Here is a 22,566-nt window from a genome sequence, read left to right on the forward strand (position 1 = left end):
TGGTCGTCTTTCAGCCTTTCTTACCTTGGCCATGTCTCTGAGTATTGCACACCTTGTGCTTTTGGGCACTCCAGTGATGTAGCAGCTCTGAAATATGGCCAAACTGGTGGCAAGTGGCCTCGTGGCAGCTGCACGCTTGACTTTTCTCAGTTCATGGGCAGTTATTTTGCGCCTTGGTTTTTCCACACGCTTCTTGCGACCCTGTTGACTATTTTGAATGAAACGCTTGATTGTTCGATGATCACGCTTCAGAAGCTTTGCAATTTTAAGAGTGCTGCATCCCTCTGCAAGATATCTCACTATTTTTGACTTTTCTGAGCCTGTCAAGTCCTTCTTTTGACCCATTTTGCCAAAGGAAAGGAAGTTGCCTAATAATTATGCACACCTGATATAGGGTGTTGATGTCATTAGACCACACCCCTTCTCATTACAGAGATGCACATCACCTAATATGCTTAATTGGTAGTAGGCTTTCGAGCCTATACAGCTTGGAGTAAGACAACATGCATAAAGAGGATGATGTGGTCAAAATACTCATTTGCCTAATAATTCTGCACTCCCTGTATATGGCAGTTCCTATATATTTACAATTTGTTTTTAGACCTATAATTCTCTCGTATAGAAAGGCTGTTCTAACCTATTGGTGGTAATTTTGTTTTTCTAGGCCAAAGAACTCTCCACCACAAGAGTGATGTCTTAGAAACTGTGATCTTGGTAAATTCAACAGCAGACAGCATCGTATCAGAGGTAAGCAGCGCTGGGCGTCGCAAATGTCAAGAAAAGGGGACGGGGATGGGGAAACAACAACAAAAAAAACACTCACCATTCTCGCTGCCACCTCCCGCCGCCACCGCCTCCTGCCGCCTCGCTCCTCTTCTGGTGTCCCAGCATTCACTGGGACATCAGCACAGGCTCCCCAGCAATCTTGGTGCTGCTCTCATGCTAAACCAAGCATGAAGGCAGCATCAGGATTGGTCTGGGCATCTTGGACTGGCCAAACACACATGTGCACTTATGTTCACTCTCTCCTCCTCCCCCTCTCGTCTCCCCCCTTCTGTGGCCCAGCCCTGCTCCTCCCTGCACTGCAGATGAAAAATAAAACAATAGTAAACTATTGTTTTATTTTTCATCTGTTAGCTCTTAGCTGCGGGGGAGACACTTCTCTGCTAACTGCGGAGGAGCCGCGCCTGGAGGTAAGATTACTGAGCACCTCTTAAGTGAACAAAAATGTCTATTCTCTGCTCCCCTACGATAAATATAACACAGTCAATTTTTCAGAACTAAAATACAGTAGTTAGTAACCAGTTTTTTCCTTGTCAGATGTGACTAGGTTACCTCAGTCAGTTTTTCTTTGTGTTCTGGTACTCTTAGTTTTGTTTTCCCATTATCAATACAGAAGTACAAAAATAAAAATAAATACATCACTTAGAACTGGGTCAGCTATTTGCACTTAATATGGGGCACCTTAAATCCCTTAGGTTGGTGCCCCATGAGAGGTATGATGTTATACAGTGCTTCTTTGGGAAAGCCATGACAATTTAGCATGCAAATCTAGTTATTCTTTGCACTGTTTGCACTGCAAAATGTCTCATTTCCTCACATAAAACTGAAAAAGTCAAATACAAAAATTAGATAGATAGATTGTTAGACAGACAGATAGACAGATAGATAGATTTATTTACCTTGAACCAAAGAGGACTGTGAATTGTCGAGGTTCCCACTAGGACTCCACTCTTTCATCTTTTAGAGCAGCGTCAATGTGGCCAAATGATCTGGGGGCCCAGGAATGAGAGGCAAATGTGATGCTGATTTCTCTGACATTGGGTTTACTGGTGGTGCACAGAGTGCACTCCCCTCTTTCCTTTTGAGGCATGGTTGCTGCAGCATGAGGAAACAAAGCACATGATGTTGGTGGTTGTGAGCCCTGCAGTTCTCTCTCCCCAAAGCTCTGGGGGAAGCACACAGGGTGGAGCTGGACTAACTCCATGATAGAGGGGCAGGAAGTTCTAGGAGGCTGAGCCGGAACTGCAACCCAGCATTCCCAAAATTCCAGACCTAATGGAAGAACCAAGGCCTAGTGGTCTAGAAGGCTCTGTTAGGGACCCACCCTGCTCCTGCCACCAATTTGTTTGGCAGCCATAGTGCGCCACCAGGGGGAGAGCCAATGCACAGGTGAGAAGTGCTTGAGATCATGGTGATACAACCTTCTCCAGGCCAGGCTGTGCTGTTGTGGTGGCTCTCACAAAGACTTTAGAGTTAGCACCCTTTGTGTATCCAGCAAAGTTCTGTATACAAAATGGATGTCATGAGAAGGAAGAGTGAAGATTTCTTGTCTTCTAAGGTTATAGTGCATACTACAGGCAACAGAAGTTGGAATGAGATGCTTGAGGAAAACATTGACCTCTTGAATGCCCTTCTGAGGAAAATTAGTGCACTCAATCAGACGTTCAATAAAGCAGAGGCTGTCATTTAAGGATGTGGAATGGAAGTTGGACGTCCTAGCTGGTTGTTTGATCCAGGTCGAATAGGCATCAGCATCATCATCAGCTTCCATTTAAAAATTAGAGTCCAGCTGGAATTGGCAATCGTCTGCTTTAGCAAAAATGGCAGATTTGAAGAAGTGTACCATTGCATGACTGGTGCGTTTGGTTTAGAACTTGACAGGGTCTCCGCAGGCTGCTGGGTGTTCATAATGGTGGTGGAGGAGAGCTAATTTATCCAAGTGTTGAAGAATATCCTAAAAGAGCTGATCTGGCACATACAGGAGGATTCTAAGTGGAAGATGTGCAGGGCTTTACAGAAAGGTGGGGAGAAGGTAAATGCAGGAAGTACCATGATGACTATTTTGAACTCACCAGAAAGCAGAGAGACTTCTTTAAGAGTTTCAGGAAAAGCCTGTAGTCTTTGACAGTTATCAACTACTCCTCTTTCCTGTCAGGAGTCTGGTTACCTTAGTTAGGAAGCTAATACTTATTGACATTGGAGAAGGATTCATAGTTAAAAGGCATTGAACCATCTGTAGTGTTTCCAGTACTGCTGAAGTGGGCCTATCAGGGCAAGACGTTTTTGTTTTCCCAAATTGATGGATCTAAGGCGTTTTGGAAGGGCCTAAAGAGATTTGAGGATGAAGAGCTAAGTGTATTTTAAATGACAGGGTTATGAACGTTCCTTGGTGGAGGCTAGTCTCGTTTAGCGACCGATGGTTGTTGAGTGTATCTCTCATGCACTCCCTTGCTATGGATTACCGTTTGCTAATAACAAATTAGTGCTGGTGCCCACCACCAGCAATCATTGTTGCAAATTAAGAACGGAGTGACCTTAGCTGGGAAGCAATGGAGCACTGTACATTCTAGCAGAGATTTGCATCTTTAAGTTTTACAAATACATTTCACTTATTTACAATTTTAATTAACATATTGCACAGTGTTGTTGCTGTACTCATATTGAGGCCCTCAATAGGAAACAACAAGCTGTTGACATTTTAACCCCAACTTGGTTTTACTGTTTAATGTATTGATGCTTTTCGAAGAATTCATTAGTCTACCCTCCTGCTCCCTCAGTTATGCTTTCATTCTAGTTCTACCCATGGAAAATATGTTTTTCTTACTAGCTTTCTGATGTTTTTCAATATACCAGTGAAATCTTATTTTCCCTAATTGCATCTTTAGCCTAAGGGCTTACTTTTGAGATTAATTTTCCTAAAATGAGGGTTCAGTGTAACGTACAACAAAAGTACAAACTCACAGGTGTGCCAGTGCAAGAAGTGTGAGTGTTTTACCTTAAAATCATGTTTACACAAAACAAAATCTTAAACTCGTTCCAGATCTCATGATCAGCAACCCCATATCTCTAGCTTTTTTATCCCTTGACTGTTAAAATTGGCAATGATAAATTCTAATTTTGCAGTACTTTCCTGTATGATTGGTCAGCTCCTGGGTCTATGTTCCTTCTTCACGTCATGTCCAGCACAATGACATAGAGGTAAATGAGAATGGTAATAGCTATTTACCCTGCTGCCGGGTAAATAATGAATTTTGCTGGCTTAATAGTAAAAATTATTTACTGTTTGGCCAGCGGCATTGAAAATAGCAAAAAAAAATCACTAATTGCCCATCAGCTGGCTAAATATTAGATAGTCTACACTATTTTGCCGACGGTCATGCAAATAGCAGAAAAAGTTCACAATTTGCCTAGCCACTGGCTAAATAATATAGATTTCAATGTTTGGCCAGCGGACATGCAAATAGCAGACAAATTTCATTATTTGCACATCCGTGGCTAAATAGTAGAGATTCTACACTGTTTGGCTAACAGCCATGAAAATAGCAGAACATTTCACTATTTACCCAGCCACTAGCTAAACAGTAGAGATTCTGAACTGGTTGGCTGGCAGCTGTACAAAAAGCAGAGACACTTCCCTATGTACCCAGTCACTGATTAAATAGTAAGATTCTTCACTGTCCGGCTGGTGGCCAATTACATAGAAGGAAATATTTACCAGGCAGCTGACTAAATAGTAGAGATTCTGCACTTCCAGCTGGCAGTCAGGCAAATAGCACAAAAATGTCACTATTTACCAGGCTGCTGGCTAAACAGTAGAGATTCTCCACGGTGTGGCTGGCAGCCATGTAAGTAGCATAAAAACTCTACTGTTTCCCTGGTCGCTGTCCAAATAATAGAGATTCTGCATTGTTTGGCCTGCAGTGTTTGGAAAACTTCTCCCCCTCCTGAGGCTGCCAATATCCTGTCCTAAGGAGACGCCTTCTCCTTTGCAAATTACCACCCCAGCCTGGTGGCTGTTCTCTCTTCAATGGTTTGCAACAGTAATTGCAGTCACAAACTATCAATTAATTCCTTTCCAATGTGGAATGGGGAAGGAGGAAACCTCTTTCATGAACCCTCCTATTTGCAATTCAGAAACAATCGCAAAAGTCCTTATATGAGTCTAAAGAAATTTCCAACTCATAAAAAGGGTTTTGTACATAATGATAAGTACTTTTGTGGTCATAAACCTTGTAATGTTGTGACATGAGGCCCTTAGTGCTAAAACTGGCTTTGATGCAGACTCTAACTTATATGTCTAAAGGTCCCAAATGTTTGAATGCTACCACGTTACTGTGACAGATGTGGCACCTAATGCCACTGCATTACACCGAGGGCTGAAAAATAGCGACTTGGGAGCCCCTTTACAGAGCTGTCTCGTGCTCCACAAATGCTCCTACTCCTTTACATTTACCTTCTGATGTGACTAATGGTAAAGATGATTATAATCTTTACAAGACTAGTAAAAAAGCCATTTTCTCATCTAAAGCTATATACTTGCTTTTACTCACAAAGCCATGGGAATGTACAAGAGTCAGATATAGGATTACCATAAAGCTCCATGTTATGAGAACACCTCTTTTTCTGCAGTACACACCTAACCACTAAAACACTTAAAACAATAATTTAGAAAAGCAAAAACAAAACTAAAAATAGAAATGTCGTATCCCAGTAACACAGAGCCATCTAATATTTAGGGTGAATTTATCAATGCAGAAACAACTACATAAAGGCCCTTATAAAATAACTAACATAGTATAATTGAGAGGCCTCATTCTAATCTCATGACAGAAGTATGAAAAAATGTATTGGCTTGATTTAGAGTTTTGAGGACAGAGTTAACTCTGTCAGGATGGCAGCAGACAGTACCTCTGACAACCTGAGGGACCTCTGCCCATCAAATTTAGAGTTACCAGCTGGTCCTGTGGGCAACTCTACATTGACAGAAACTGCTGGCATGGCCATTCCCTTCTATGAACAAAACATTTGAAGGGCGATAGAGTCAGACCTGATGGCTGACTAGCACACATTTTTAAAAAAGTTTTGTTTTTCATAAACAAACTACCAAAGCAGGAATTTGTTTTTTAAAAAACAAAAAAAAAACTAATGGCCCCACACATTGGGAGTTTTCTCCCAGGGTGATGGGGTTATTTTTTTTTTCCTGTCCCTTACAGCCTGGTTGTGCTCTAAATAGGGTAGAAAATATTAACTCCTTCCTTCAACGACTCATAGTTTGTCTAGCCATCAGAGGAAGCTTTCTGTCGAAGCCTCAGGCAAAGATATGAGACTATATTTAACTGAACTGAATGTCATTAGAATATGAATTAATTTTCCTACTAAACCAGAAAAAGACATAAATCCATCAAAGACACAGAATAAAGGAAACTCACAGATATTTTTATTCATTTACTTTATTACAAATTTTGTAAGAAACAAGACACGTAATAAACAAGGACAGTTTGTTATCTCCATTCTTGTGGCCTATTGATCAATCATTTCACAGTTTCACTTTAATACTCATTTTCCAGACAGGAGATGTGGATCCACTATTGAGGTTTCAGAACTGTTACTCTTTCAACTATCATTTTCTGGCTGTCACTCAGACACATACTTTGTGTTAGGTGAGGGGTCCCACAGTAGTAGCAATAGTGCTGGCTCCAAACAGAAGTATTCAAAACAAGAACACAATGAAGCATGAAATCTCAGCACCTGGCTGTCATCAGTCTTTCTGAGTATTCATCAGGCACAGACAAAAGGGCAGCCCTGCTTAAAAACTTTGATTCCTCTAACAATAGAAACCTTTGACTAACCCCTCACTTCTACCATCTACCCTACGTCTTCACCCAGGAACAACTAATCAGCAATCCTTTGCTAAAAAAGACCTCACATTTTTTTTTGGGTAGCTTTTTCTCCAATCTCCCTCACTTCAGTTCTGGGTCTCCACCCAGGGATGCAGTGAGTGCACTCCCTCTGTGTGGGAAATCTGTATTTACTCTCCTGTACGTCATGCGAAATGCATCCCACTGGTCCATGCACTAAAACGTTCATCACACAAGAAGTCTTAACTACTGCACACTTCTACCTTTAAACTCCTCTACCAAGTTTCAGTCCTTTTGCCCTCAGATCCACCCACAGGCTACTGTGCCAGGACCACACCACATCTTTTACAGTCAGAGGTCAGTGTGTGACTGTCCCGGCTTTTTATTCACTTTGCATGCTCTAATTTTTCAGCAAATCTGTTCTATACAAGGGCTGAAGAGGTGGGGGTTTCTAAGGTTAGTATGTGACTGTCCCAGCTTTTTATTCACTTTGCATGCTCTGATTTTTCAGTAAATCAGTTCTATACAAGGGCTGAAGAGGTGGGGGTTTCTAAGGGCTGGCAGTATAAGAAGCATGGAAAAGAACCATTTACAAAAGGCATATCCTAATGCATGTGACCTAGACTCACATAGCTGCTCCTGATCTTCTTCCTCTTTCCTCTCTAGGACATTCTGGGGGTCATTCTGACTCCCGCCGGGCGAGGTCACCGCGCGCCCGGCGGGAGCCGCCAAAATACCGTACCGCGGTCAGAAGACCGCGGCGGGTATTTTGAGTTTTCCCCTGGGCTGGCGGGCGGCCTTCAAAAGGCCGCCCGCCAGCCCAGGGGAAAACGACCTTCCCACCATGAAGCCGGCTCGTAATCGAGCCGGCGGAGTGGGAAGGTGCGACGGGTGCTACTGCACCCGTCGCGTATTTCACTGTCTGCTATGCAGACAATGAAATACAAGCGGGGCCCTCTTACGGGGGCCCCTGCAGTGCCCATGCCATTGGCATGGGCACTGCAGGGGCCCCCAGGGGCCCCGCGACACCCCCTACCGCCATCCTGTTCCTGGCGGGCGAACCGCCAGGAACAGGATGGCGGTAGGGGGTGTCAGAATCCCCAAGGCGGCGCAGCATACTGCGCCGCCTTGGAGGATTCTGACGGGCAGCGGAAAACCGGCGGGAGACTGCTGGTTTTCCTGCACTGACCGCGGCCAAAGCGCCGCGGTCAGAATGCCCTAAGGGGCACCGCCAGGCTGTTGGCGGTGCTCCCGTGGTCGGTGGCCCTGGCGGCCGGTCCCTCTGTGTCTTTAGTCATTGGTCCGCTTCCTGGTCCTGTTCCAAGTCCTCCTTTTCTGGGTTGTTTTGGTTCTCCCGATTCTCATCATGGCCCTAGTCTAACTAGGTCTACTCACCCTAGAACTGGTTTCCTGAGTCTGGGGGTCCTCACTGTAATCCTTCCTGATCCTGGTCTTCCAGGCCTTGCTGCTGGCTCACCCTTGTATTAGCACTTCCTGGGCCTCCTCATCCTGGTATACTGATCCTCACCGACCCTTCTGGTTTCGTGGGTCTTTATCGATCTAGCCCTGTAGTGATGGTTCTCCTAGGGCTGATACTGCTAGTCATCCTGGTTTGGGTCATCCTAGTTCTCCTTGCCCTGGTCCTTGTGTTCCGCCTGGTACTGCCTCCACTGGTCTGCCTTATTAGGTCCTCATGGGCTGGGCCTGGACATTTTTGTCTTGGTCTGGTCCCATTTGGTCCTTATGGTACTGGTGTCCTGGTTCCCCTGATTTTCGCCATCCCTGTCCTAATACCCCAGTTGCTAGTCCTCGTGCTCCACTTAGAACGTCAGGTTCTAGTCCTTTGTTTCTGACCGCTCTGGTCTTCCCAGCCCTCTTGCTGGTCCTGCTTATTCTGATCATTTTAGTCCACCTAATCCTCCCCTATCTGGTACACCTACAACTGACCTGACTAGTTCTCTGGGTTCTCCTCCAAAAAGTTATTATACTCTTGGCCTTGGCCCTCCTGCTCGTTGTCATCTTGAACAAACTTGTGCACTTTATCCTAGTCGTCCTTGTTCAGGTCATCCTGTTTTTACCCATTCTTAGCCAGCCAGCTTGGTGATCATGGCTCCTGTCATCCTGGCCTACCCTGTCCTGGCCCACCTTTTCCTCTTCCCCCTGGTCCTTCATGTCCTGGTATGCCAGGGTCTGATACTCTGGGCCCCTGTGAATTGTGCATCCTTTGTTCCCATGGTTGTTGTCACACTGGTCCTTATTGCCTAGGTCCTCTTAGCTCTTGTCTTTTTTGCTCTGGTTGCCTGGTGATCTCGTCTTTATTCCTTCAGGTCCCGTTCTCCCAGTCTCCCTCACTCTAAGTCTCTTTTGCCTAGCAGTGGTCTTCCTATTACTGGTCCTCACAGTCTGTGTTCTCTTCCTGGTTTTGTGCCCACTAGATTTGATCCTTTTGTTTCTGGCCCTCATTGTTTGGGTCTTTGTATGCCTAAGCCTTTTGGGTCTGGTCCTTATCACCTCCCTGGTCCTTTTAGGCCTCCTTCTCCTAGCTTTTTCTTTTTTGTCCTGATCCTTCTGATCCTTGTTAATTTAACCTAGTCCTTCTCACCCTGCTCATCCGATTCCCAGTACATTGGTTCCTGGTCCTTCTGGTCCCCTTGGTCTACCTGGCCTCCTGTGTCCTGGCCCTCTTAGACATTGACTTCTTAGCTCTTGTCTTCCTGGATCATCCTTATCCTCCTGCCCTGTGCCTTGCCCTCATGGTCCTTCTGGCACTGCACCCACTGGTCGAGGCCCTCTTGGTCCCAGTTCTCTTTGTTTGGGTCCTACTGAACCTCATCATTTTGGCCCTGGTCCTCCTGGACATCCAGGTCAAGTCCCCTTAGTCTTCCTGGCTCTGGCTGTTCTGGTCCTCTTATCTTCCACACCCTGGTCCTGCTACCACCAGGCTGCGGATGTTCTGCTCCACTTGGTACTCCGGGTCCTGGTCCTATGGTCATGGTCCAGCTTGCACTGCTAGGTCTGTTCCTGGTCCCATTGGTGATGATCCTTCTAATCCTCCTTGCTCTGTGATCATTCTGGTCTTGATGTCCCTGGTCCTGATCCCCCTTGACTTCCTCACCATTCTCCTCCTGTTCCTCTTCCTGTTACTCCAGATCCTGATCTTCTTTGCCCTGATCTTCCTGGTCCTCTTAGTCCTTTGTTTCCTGGTGCTCTTACAAACTTTCCTTCTGACTCTGACTGCCTGTGTCCCTAGTTTCTGCTACCTGGCACTTCTGACCAAGATCATGCTATTCCTGTTTTTCATAGTCCTTGTCCTTCTTCAGATTCTGTGCTCATTGTCCCAGAACCTCTTGGTCCTGTTCCTATAGTGTGGGTTGTCCTGGACCTAGTTCTCCTGAACCTGACCATCCTGCTATCTTAGTTGTGGTCTCCTTGGTCCTGTCATCCTGGTTTGTCTTTTCCTATTGTGCTTGTTATAATAAAATTTGACTTTTGGCAATCATTGCCCTTCCTAATCCCCCAGTCTTTGCTTATCTGGCCCTGATCCTTTGTGGCCCGCTTGGTCCTAGTTACCTTACTTGGTTCTCTTCACCATCAAACTCCTAGCCCTGGTGCTGCAGATTCCGGTCCATCTTGCTTTTTGTGTCCTGGCATCTTGTCTTTTGCTTTTGTCCTCAGGGTTTACGTTGTCCTTGTTCTCCTAGATCTGTTCCTAGTTCATTGAGTCCTACTGGCACTGCAACCATTAATCCAGGTCCTCTTGATCCAGGTTCTCCTTGTGCAGGTCCTCCTCAGCCTGGTTATTGTGGTCCTGGTCCTCCTGCCCACCACTGTCCATTCCACACTGTCTTTCACATGCTGGTTGGCCTTCTTACCTCATGCTATTCCTGTTTTTCTTAGTCCTTGTGCTTCTCCAGATTCAGTGCTCATTGTCCCAGACCCTCTTGTAATCCGTCCCTTGGGTCAAGATTTTAATGACCCTCTTAGTCCTGTTTCCGGTCCTCCTAGTCATAGTCCTTTTAGTTTACCTAGTCATCTTGCTCTGGTCTTCTGAGTGCCCTTTGTACTATCCCCTTCAGTCTTTCTAATCCCTCACCTGCTTATCCTAGTATCCTGGACATATTGGCCATTGACCTTCAGGCCCTGAAATTCCTAGCCCTCTTCAACCTGGTCCTGATCCTCCTGGCCCTTGCCTGCATAATTACCACATACGCCTTAGTTGTTTGGATCCTGGGTCTCCTGTTTGACAGGACCTCTTTCCTGGACCTTTTTATATTCCCCACTTTAATTCTCGCCCATCAGTCCTGCTGGTCTAGTCCCCTCATTTGCCTGTTCCTAATCCTTCTGATCCTGATCAGCTTGATCTGTGTAGACCTGGTTCTCTGTAGTTCTGGTACACCCTTGTCTGGCCCTCATGTATTAGGTCTTCTGGCGCTAGCTCCACTGGCCTTGGTTTTCCTAGCTCTTTTAGTCCTCAGTCCTCCTGCCCCATCCTATTCCTGCTCGCCCTCTTGGTCTCCTGGTTCACCTATTCTACCTTGTTATTGTCCATCTGACCATGGGCCCTTCTAGCATGGTCCTCCTAGTAATGGTCCCATTGGGCCTGGTTTTCCTCATCCCTCTTGCACTTGTCCTCCTAGTTTCTATGTTGTGGATCAGCCTGGTTCATGTAGTTCATGACACCCTGGTTTAGGATCTCCCTAAGCTTGACACTCCTGGAACCTCTGTTTGTGGTCCCACTAGAGCTAGACTTTCTGGTCCTTTATAACTCCTGGCCACTCCTGGTAGCCCTGGTCCTTTCAGTTTCTGGTCCAAGTCCTTTTGCTTCTGTCTGACCCCTTGGTCCTTCTTGATCTGATGTCTGTAGTCTTGGCCCTACTGTCTCTTGACATTTTCTTATTGGTCTCCTGGTACTGGTCCTCTTCGGTCTGCTACTTGGATCTACCACTCCTGGCCCTGGTTGTCCTAGTTCCGCTGGTCTTGGTTGTTGCACACAGGCCCTCATAATCCTCCTTGTTGGTAAGGTCCAGGGCCTTCTGTTCATTCTGTCTCTGGCTCTTCTGTCCTTCAAGCCTATTCCACTGGGTCCAGATCCCCTTGTTCCACATCCAGCTGACCCTCCTGATCCTTCCCACTCTGGTGCTGGTACCCCTAGCGCTGTTTTTCATTGTCCTGTTCTTCATTGTTTATTTTGTCCCCTCTGGCATTGGTAACCCTGTTTCTCATAGATAAGAACTCCCTGGGCCTGGTTCATCTTGTCCTGTTCCCCATGGCTCTGGTCATCATTTCAGTGTCTTACTCAATTCACCTCCTGCAAGTACCCCAAAGCACTGTGCCCCCAAACACTGATTACTTACTATATGTGTCCCTCCCTCTGGTGCCCATATACTCTACCTGTCTGCATTCTGTATTGCAGCTGCTTGTTGACTGCTTCTGTGTTGACAGATGTGAAATAATTAGCACAATTCCCCTAAACAGAAGCCTAAAGCAGGCATAAGGCTTTCCACAAGAAGCCTAAAAAGAGCCCAGGTCTCCCTCAAAAATCATCAAAGGGAGCATCATAATAATAAAAAAAACTATGTTTTCTCACGATGTTTTATGTTCTAAATAGAACATTTATGTGGCATGCTTTAAAACCATACTCAGTATCTTTGCTGACAGGCAAATACTTCTTGACTGCAGTCAAAATATCTGTGTGCTGTATCCTGAAGCTGCTGTTTGATTTCTACAAGTCCTATTTAAAAATAAAAAAATAAGTTTGTATTCAAAATTGATTTTGTTTTTCTCATCTGTAAACAGTTTAGCGCAATTCATGCACTTACCTTTTTACAAACTATTGTACATTTTTATATGCACTTTCTTTCAAATGCTTCACACATGTTCCATGCCCATTACAAGATTGCTACCACACTACCATCGCCTGGAGTCCCTCTTTTCTTTATGACCTGATAAATAAAGACCTCCTTCACACTATTTATCCGGTACATCATCCCTACTATTCAGATTATGGTCGGCTAAACAGCAGAGATTATGTACGATGGATAAATAGCAGCGATTTTGTTCTATTTGGTAGCCTGTCTGGTAAACAGACACTTCCAATGAGAATACGTCATTTTACTTGTCTTCCCCAATAATGGGCATTCTCATGTTTGTAGAAAGTATAAAACTATTGCAGCTAATCTTACTAAATTTACAAAATGTCTTCTTTCCGTAGAAATGGACAAATCCATATATGGGTCAGATTGGCATTTTCTTAGTGGCATTCATTGCATGATTTTATAGAGCATTTTCTCCATTTAGAGGTTTTTCCATTAAGGGCCGGGCTGGCCATAGTGGGCATCTGGCGTATCCCAGGAAGACTGGAAGGGTGGCTCTTGGTTTTACAGCTGTCAGAGCTGGGTTTGTTAATGGGGGCTGGTTATGTAGCGGTGCTGCAATGTCGGCCTCCAGTAACAAAAGCAGCAGTGCTTCACACTTGCGCCCTCTTGCTGAAATATTTATTGAGCAGATAATATTGCCTGCATATATCAACTCTCCTCTTCTGTTCTTCTTGTAGCCATTTTATCTACGTCTGTGGGTGCCATGGAAATCAAAATGTTATGGTATTGGCTCATGCCGGTCCGTTTCAGGAAAATAGTGACTGTGGTCGATTAAATATACTGTTCCTATTTGCTCAAGTGACACATGTTCGTAACTTTAGACACGTAACACTGCGTTTGCAGAACTGTCTACAGTTTCTGGAAGTCAAAAAATCTTTATTCTAAATGGAGGTTTCCTATAAACATTCCAATCTGTGCGAGGCACAACCACTTTTTTCTGTTCTTCTCATCTTCTTCTCTTACATATGTCACTTACTGTTAGATAATATTTTAAGGATGATAGCTGGAATATATACCGGAAGGGCATCAAAGACACAGAGGAATTTAAATAACAGATATTTTGACGATCAATCCTACCTATTAGTGTGTGATAGATTGCTCCACTGCCATTTTAAGTAAATATGGTACATAATTTATTTGTACATTACAGATGGATTATATGTAAGCATCACCCAAAAATTGTACGTGATGGGTTTGGCAAATAAAATGCGTCCATTTTCTTGCGATAATGGCATTACTCCTAGTCCTACTCCCTCGCCTTCCTTTAAACCAATGAGGCTTCCTGCCTCCCACTAGACCCTCCCCTTCCCTTTTAAAACCCCCCCCCACCCCTACCCCCTCCTGTACAAAAACCAAGCCCAAGCAGCAACTCAGACAGTCCGTACCGGGAGGGCGGGAGGGAACGGAAAGGAAGGCGAGGGAGTAGGACTAGGAGTAAGCCATTACCGCAAGAAAATGGACGCATTACCTCCCGTCCCTCCCTCGCCTTCCTTTAAACCAATGAGACATAGCAAGAAGCACACAGGAGACGGACACTGAGTTGCAAGAAGTTTAATATCATGCACAAAGGCCACCAAAACCCCACCCCTAAGACTTCATAGAGGATAAGACCCGGTGAACCAATACCGACTCCAAACAACCCAAGTCCGACCGGCCAGAATGCCGAACGAACGCCAAAGGCGAGGCCCAAGTGGCGGCCCTGCAAACTTCCACCACTGAAATCCCCTGAGACTCTGCCACCCAAGCCGCCATACCCCTGGTAGAACGACCCCAAACCCCTTGATGAGGAACAACCCCCATCAAGGAAAAAAACAAACAGAATCAATGATCTCCCCCCCCCGACTCAAGGAAGCCGTGGAAGGCATCTCCGCCACGGGCCGGCCCAAAATTTACAAAAAGCGAATCACCCTTACGGAAAGGAGCCACCACCCTCAGGCACTCCAACAAAGCCCTGCGTACATCCAACAAAAGCAAACGAACCACCTCCACCAAAGTGGGATTCGGACAAAAGGAAGGAAGGATGACCTCCTGGCGAGCATGAAAAGAAGAATTGACTTTCGGGATAAAAGAAGGTACCGGAACCAGAACCACCCGATCCGGAAAAACTTCCCAAAAAGGAAAGGAACAGGCCAAGGCCCCCAATTCTACTAAACGGCGAGCCGAAGCAATGGCCACCAAAAAGAACGTCCTGAAGGAAAGAAGACGTAAACACAGTCCCCCAGAGGTTCCAAAGGATAATCCATTAAAACCTCCAATACCAAAGAAAGATCCCCTGAAGGAAAAGAACGTACAGGGCGAGGAAACAAATGAAAAAGCCCCTGAAAAAATCCCGGCAATAAACTACCCTTAACCGGAAGGCCGCGCCACGGACCTCAAAATGCCTGAATAGCCGCCTACTGTACCAGCAGAGACACCCCAGACAACCTCAACTGTGCACCGTCCTGCAAGACCTGCATCACACCAAAGAGAGACGTGCCGGTAGGGTCCAATACATGCCTCAAGCATCAAGAAGAAAAAAACCTACCACAGCCTACCCTAAGAAAGTAAAGTGGAACGCCGCCTGGAACCCAGTAAAGTAGAACATAAAGCCACTGGCACCCCCAGACCCGTCAAACCTCGGCGGGCCATTCCCAGGCAGTCAAGTGTAACCTCCCCTAAGACCTCAACGAGAGGCCGGGAAACTCCAGGGGAGACGGACACAGAGGAAGAGGCCACATCCGACCGGATGCCCTCAGCCGCAGCAATGGGAACCAATTCGCCCTAGGCCAATGAGGAGCAATCAGGACAACCCAGGCCCCCAGAAGCCGCACCCTTAACAGCAAAGGCCTGAGTAGCTGAAATGGCGGGAACGCACACAAAAGGCCCCTCGGCCAAGGACACAACATCCCGTCCACCTCCCAGGCTTGGGGACACCGAAAACCGGGAGCCGAAGTGACCGAGCTACGCGTTTTACTCGGACGCGAACACATCCAGCACTGGAAGACCCCAGAGCCGAACCAGATGAAGAAACAGTGAACTCTGGATGGAGAAAAGTTGAGAGGAAGTAACACAATGCCCGAACGTATGCAGCCCTGAGAGCAGAAACCCACTCCTGAGCCCACACAAAAATCTTCCAGGCCAGACCGAACAAAGCCCTAGACCAGGTCCCCCCATGAAGTATGACATAAGCCCTGGCCACTACGTTGCCCGAACAAGCACCGCAGAACCACCAAATGACCTTGCAGCCGCAATCATAGAAAAGCACGGAGGGCCGTCTGTACCACAACCATCCACACCATGGACCGGAGCACCACAAACTTCTTCACTGACACTGCCACCAAGCCAAGAAGAGTCCGAAACTGAGACCCCAGAAAAACCAGATCCTGGGATGGGACTAAACCGACAGCCCCCCGTTGATTAAAAAAAACATGGTTCTGCAGGACACCAGAACATGGGCAACCTGCTTCCGAAATAGGGCCTGCGAGGTAGAACGGAGCAAACGTCGTCCAGATATGGATGAGTAAACACCCCTTCTGAATGTAGCAAAGCCACCAGGGGGGCCAGTACCGTCGTAAAAATCTGAGGAGAAGTCTTGCGGCCGAACAGCAGAACACAAAACGGACAGTGCACCCGATCCACAGCAAACCTCAGGAACTTTTGAGAGGATCTTGCCACAGGCACGTGTAGGTAAGCATCCTGCAGATCCAGTGACACCAGAAAGTCCCCTCGTCTGACCAATGGAAAAATAGTCTGAATGGACAGCATGCGGAAATGCACTGTCCTGATCCAGGTATTCACCTCCTGTAGATTGAGCACAGGCCGAAATCCCCCTGAAACTTTCTGTACAAGAAACAAGACCGAATAAGTGCCCTGACCCCATTCGTCTAGCGGAACGCGGGAAATGGCCCCTTTGACCAGTAAGCCTCGCACTCCGTCCAACAATGCTCTTCTCCGTGACCCCCCTGAAGGCAGAGGTGTGGGACGTACCCCTGAATCTGGAGGAACCACAACAAAATCTATGACATAACCATTGGTCACAATGTCTATTACCCAATGATCGTCTACACTGTCCTCCCAAGCTGACAGAAAGTGACTCAGTCTTCCCCCAACCGGCCCTCTGCCAGGCCCACAGTGATTGTCAGGACCCCTTCTTGAAACCACCCCGGGTCGCAGGAGCAGACTTCTTAGGCGAAAAACGCGGCTGAAAACGTCGTTTCCTGAATGAAAAGGATTTAGCAACCCTAATAGGAGAAGATCTGGAATGCTTCTTCCACCCTTCACCCGAAGAAGAACCCCCTTTATAAGGTAAGGCATGCTTCCTCTCCTTAAATGCCTTGGAAAGCATGGACGGCAATTGTCCACCAAATAGGTTACGGCCTTCAAACGGCAGTCTCAACAAGGCCGCCTTCTCCCCTGGATCAGCCTTCCAGGAACGCAACCAGAGGGACCCACGAGCCCCAATCAAAGCCCCAGAAGCCAGAGCCGAAGTACGGACCACATCTGAAGACACATCTGCCAACAACCAGGCCGCTGCCCCACACCAGCCAGGAGCTCCGAACACTCTGCCCCATCCTGAACAGCCACTGTCAGTTCATCCAAGTCCCGCACCAACGACTGGGCCGCAGAAGCCGAAGAAATACCTGCCCTCAGAGCCAGATTCTCAGCCGCAAAAAGCCCTCTTAAGCCCTGAGTCCACCCTACGGGCCGTGGCATCAGCAGGCACACAATCCTCCGGATTGACAGCTGTTTTGCCAATCAGGGTAGCCAAACGTGAATCCAGGAGGACCGAGGGAGGCCATACCTCCACACCCTAAAGTAAAGAACGTATCTGAATGAACCGTGGAACCTGAGCCATATCCACACCCTCCACTCCCAAAACACCATATCCTTCACAGGTCCCCGAAAAGGCATGGAAAATTCAGACAGCGTCTGATATCGTGGAAATAAGTGAGAGCCAGCGTTGGCAGGACTAAACACAGGAAACCCTTACATGTGCCATCACAACCCACATCACCTTCCTGGAGCCAAAATCACCCCCAGAGGACGTAGATGGAGCATCCCCTCCCACACTCTCAGAGGAGGACTTCCCCGCAATTGCAGGAGAATGGGTAGCCCTAGCCCCACCAGGCCAGGCCATCCCCGCATGAAGAGCTCTGGAAACAGCCCCCTCGAACATCTCCTGCACCTCCTCCCTGGACATGATGGGCGCAGCACCACCACCCTGAATCAGGGGTCTCCCAGGAGTGGAAATGCCATCAGCACCACCCTCCTTTGAGGAGGAAGAAGAAACAATCCTCATAAGAAATTGTAAGGGTGTAGGCGGGAGTCGTACCACTGTATACAGGTAACCTGCTGCACCAAAGGTACTTGACCTTGCCACTGAGCTCTAGCACCTGGATTCCGGCCATTAACTGAATCTGTAGGCACGATCTCATCCACAGACAAAATATACAGGGCCCAGGAACAATATCCCAGAACCAATCCAAATAAAGGATAAAACAAGAATTTCAGTCAAAATGCAGGCAGAACGCCCGTCTTACCCGCACAGAAACCCAAAAACACTCTTCGGCATCCCTCCGCGGCTCCGCGGCGAAGAAAAACCGGAACTGAACGCCCCAGCCACCAAGAGCCGGCTGACCCCGTCAGCCGCCTCCCAGGACGCGTCTTACGAGCAGCCCCGCCTGCTCAGAAAAGACGCGCCCGGCCGAAGCACACCTCGCGGAGCTCCGCTTCCCGAGGAGTGCATCCAACGATGACCTCCAGGCCCCGCCGTGAAGGTAAGTGAAAAGGGAAAGTCTAGCGTGGGCTAGACAAAAAGAACAGGAGGGGGTAGGGGTGGGGGGGGTTTAAAAGGGAAGGGGAGGGTCTAGTGGGAGGCAGGAAGCCTCATTGGTTTAAAGGAAGGTGAGGGAGGGACGGGAGGTAATGAAAGTTATCCTAGCGAACGATTAGAAAAAATGACTTTTTTTTTCTCTTTGACGTAATGCCCCAATGACTGACCAAAGTAATTTGTAATTTTTCAGACTTGCAGTAATGCCTTTTCTTGTTCCCATGTGTACTAAGATATCATCAGCAAAGATGTATATTTTGAATCAATTATTGCCAGCAAGAAATTGTGGTTCATTGTCCTTGTTTTTCCCCATTGCTCAAAAGTATAGAGCAGAGGCCTGATGGAAAGGGCCAGCCATATCCAGTGCTTAGTATAAATAACATTCAGTTGAACAGGTTTACAGCTCATTGCAACATCAGAGACCAGATAGATTTTTTATTAGTGAAATATCACTGTCATGAATAGCAAATCTCTTCCTTATTCGACATAAACAAATGCTCTTCTCTGCATCCAGTACAATTACTGTTAGTAATTACTGGGCATGTGAGAACTCTCACAAATTTAGTAAATTGGATGATGGCAAGCCCTGTAATAAACCTGTGCTGGTCTGACAACATCAATTTAGACATTATCAGGGGGATACTGCCAATCAATTTTGAACTGGGGTTTTCGAGCTGTAAATCATTGGATTTTAATTTTTTCTTTTGAAAAACAGATATATTCACATATTTGTATGTAGAAGGGTGGGGACACAGATGCCAATTTGCCCCCAAAATGTTTCGGATAATAATCTAGACATGTCATCTCCTCTACCACGTTATTGTTCAGAAGAGCTTCCCTTGCCCAGGGTTAAAAAAAAAGACTGACAGCCATGCTGGAAGTAATTCAGGCAGCAATATTGATTCGAAGTATGGATCTATATCTTCTTTAGTGATGCTCAGTTCTTCCTTGCACAGTCCAGAATAGCAATCGAAAAAGCAATCAGTAATCTCAGTGACGCCAATAACATCTGACTCACTATTGTTTCCTTTATGGTTGCTCTTCTGCCTGGCTGTACTACCTTTGATCGAATCCCTGAATTGTATCTTTCGTAGAGTCCCAAAATTTTGAATGTTGCATGCTGTGGGGATTGTTCTTAACAAACTTGCAAAGTTATTTTTGATGCATACTAAAAAAGACTTAATGAACGTTTAATAGTGAGAAGTCAAATCCAGTATCTAGTTGGTTGTGTGGCAATGATGCTTGGAAATAAGAGTAGGAAAGCTTGTTGTGTGGCTGTGTGGCACTAAGGAAGAATATGTCCGGTGAGGATATGAAAAGTATGTAAACTAGGAACCCACACAATTCTCAAAACGTCAAGAATTCTGAATATCAAGTCTTTCCATAGAGCGCTTCAGAGCATCTGAAGACCCTGCTATAATTTTCAATAGATGTGCAACACCATCCTAAAATACAATATAGTCAGTGCACCAATCAGATAATTGCCATGTAGTTACTATTCCAGTTTCATATTGCAACAATAACCGTCATAAACCCTGAATATATTGAATATAAATCCATTTTAGCAGTGCTTCCCAAACGTTTAAGCACCACAACCCACTTTTTAGAACAGCAAACTTTCTTGACCAACCTAGCTTTAATGGACATGAGGCGGCGATTTTTTAAATATAACTAAAGGATACAGACAGCACATTTTCCATTGAAATGGTAACTAAATTTGCAGAGAGATGCATTTTTACTGATACAACTATATTGCACACATTACCTATCTAATTCGTTAATAGACACAGTTTTATTTTGGTGCTCTGGCCTACTTTCTGCCCGAATCCGACCCTGATTGCTCCCATCGGGGCAGGGTATCATGGCATGAGTAACATAATTATTCACTATACTATACAAGTAGGGTTTCAGATTTGTAGCTAAAATAAAATAGAACTGATAAAACACTACCAAAAGCAATATTTGGTTTTCAGTGGAAACTGGAAAACACCGATTTTTGCTGTTCTTATACTCTTTTGGTTCCTACCATTATCTACTTTCCTAGGCTATGCCTTCACTCAGGCCATGCATGGTGAGTTATGTGCTATGCAATTGTGTACTATCAGCAAGGCCCCATACTCCAAGGACCTCTTCCACTCCCCTTTTGGGAGCATGGTTTACCTCATCTGACTTCAGCTTGCTGTTCTCTGCAGGCTACTGTGTGGTAGACAGTAGGTTTGCAGCTTAACTCTAAGCCAGATCTCAGTTCAAGGGAAGTGGCACTACCAAAATCTCATATGCCTTCACTCAGATTGGACCATAGCATTGCTTTCTTAAGCCTCGGGTATCAAGATTGTAGCTAAAATGATCCCTCTGCCTCTATATTTAATGTCCTCCCAGGAAGCGAGGAACAAAACACTCCTGTTCTTAGTTTTGCATAACAGTGGTCTGAAAAGCATACCTCTTGGATCTGCATCATCACACACAGAGATCAGGTGATTTTTTATGAGCACCTTCAGAGACCATGTGGAATCCCAGAATGGGGTCCATGCACTGTTTTTATCAAAAGTGAGCTGGTCTACATAAAATCAGAAAATCTATGAGTTAGTGATTGAGTGTAGACAGCACAGCTCAGAAACAAGAAGAGGCAACAACTGATTTGCGTTACGAGCTGTCTTGTCTGCAGCTCATGTTCTTAGTAGTACAATTACCTTGACTAATGTGTTACGGACAGCTCAATTTCAGGAAATGTAGGAGCATGAACCCTTTCTGAGCATGTGTAGTGATGCAGAATGTAGTAATGAAACAGCCTCTGGATCACCAAGTTTAATGTTCTGCTGCCTCTAAAGTGAACATGAACGTACAAAGAAAGGAAATAAAAGTATAATTTGCCATATATCCCAAAGAACACTGTTTTAGTAAATTCGTTCCAGAACAAAAACAAAGCAAACATTGAGAACCACTGTTTTGTACAATTCTAGAAAGCTTTGAAAAGCACTGAAAAAAAAACAACTGAAATTTGCAACAAATGGAAACTGAAAACATGAAGGCCTATTCAAAAGTTATCAGATCTGAATATATAATGAAAAAATTGGGGGGAAATAAACAATTGTTTCAAGCATTTGTTGGGGTTAGAACCCCTCAAACCCTCCTTGCTTTGGTCAAGCTCGCTCGATTTGTGCACTATAGGGACATGTCTGAAAAATTTCAGAATGTCTGTATTAGGCTCAAAATTTAGCCATGACAACAACACAGTCCTCGAAAAATTTCACCTTTTGTGGTAACGTTGATATTTCTCGGTCAGTGGGATACATGAGCCAGGCTGGGTTTACTGAACTGCATGATTCAACTCATGTTGAGGGCTCTCATGGAGACCTTCCAGTGATCACATATACACCACTCAACATCAGGCAAAGAGAAGACTGGTCCTTTTGTTGAGTGATGTATAAACTGTCACCACCGTCACTGTTCTGCTTGTAGCCAGAAGCCCTTGTCAGACACCACATATCTTTATAGAATGTAGTAGTAGTCTATCTAACACCAAGCAGGGGCTACCTCCTTTAACCCAACTGCATCAAATATCAAGAGCCTGATGTAGAAGGCCCTGTGTCACAAAGCAGTTACTGTGTCTGCACAGTGACCTGCATTTCATTTTGCTCTGCAGTATGCGTGTTGAGCCAGGATTCTATCCGTGAATATTACCGGAAGGGCTTTGAATGCAGGGATGGCATCATACGAAGGACAGCAGTTCTCCATCTCTACATTCAAAATTGCAAAATGCATTTTTTTTTATTGCAGCTCCTGACCCTTTGCGGAACAAGGGCTGAAATCAGAAAAACAAATTGACATGATGTGAACAGTATGGCGGGAGTATGTAGTATTCCCCTGCACTGCTGTGAGTCGCTCCCAATACCCACATGCTATGTTGACAGAGTGGAACCTGTCTCTCATGGAAACTGATATTACACTGTTTCTGGCATTGATGTCCATTCATTAGTTTGCAACCGTGGTTGTGCCCTCACACCAATGTAACTTTCTGTTGCGAAACATTAAGAAGGGGGTCATAAAGCCTGGTTTTTTTTCAAATCAAATGATTGCGAACACAAAGTCCACTAGGGTAGAGGTCTTCAAACTAAGATGCTAGCCCCCATTTGGGGTTCAGAATTGATCACTGGGGCGGGATGTGAAGGCACTGACCAAGCGGAGCATCATACATACAAAAGTGGTGTTTTTTCAGTGAAAAAAGTGAGTGGAAGTGAGA

At 45.7% G+C, this 22,566-nt stretch overlaps 1 protein-coding gene across 4 annotated transcripts in view; it reads left to right on the forward strand.

The window, feature by feature from the left end:
* The window catches only part of MAP1A (microtubule associated protein 1A), a 598,226-nt gene that overhangs the window by 471,384 nt on the left and 104,276 nt on the right, over positions 1 to 22,566 (forward strand). For all 4 annotated transcript variants that reach the window (XM_069222605.1, XM_069222606.1, XM_069222607.1 and 1 more), the window contains one exon: positions 665 to 747. In XM_069222605.1, the coding sequence (XP_069078706.1) occupies positions 665 to 747 (83 nt within the window). The remainder of the gene's footprint in view (positions 1 to 664; positions 748 to 22,566) is intronic.

This window comes from Pleurodeles waltl, chromosome 3_1, assembly GCF_031143425.1.
Source record: "Pleurodeles waltl isolate 20211129_DDA chromosome 3_1, aPleWal1.hap1.20221129, whole genome shotgun sequence".
Classification (NCBI taxonomy): domain Eukaryota; kingdom Metazoa; phylum Chordata; class Amphibia; order Caudata; family Salamandridae; genus Pleurodeles; species Pleurodeles waltl.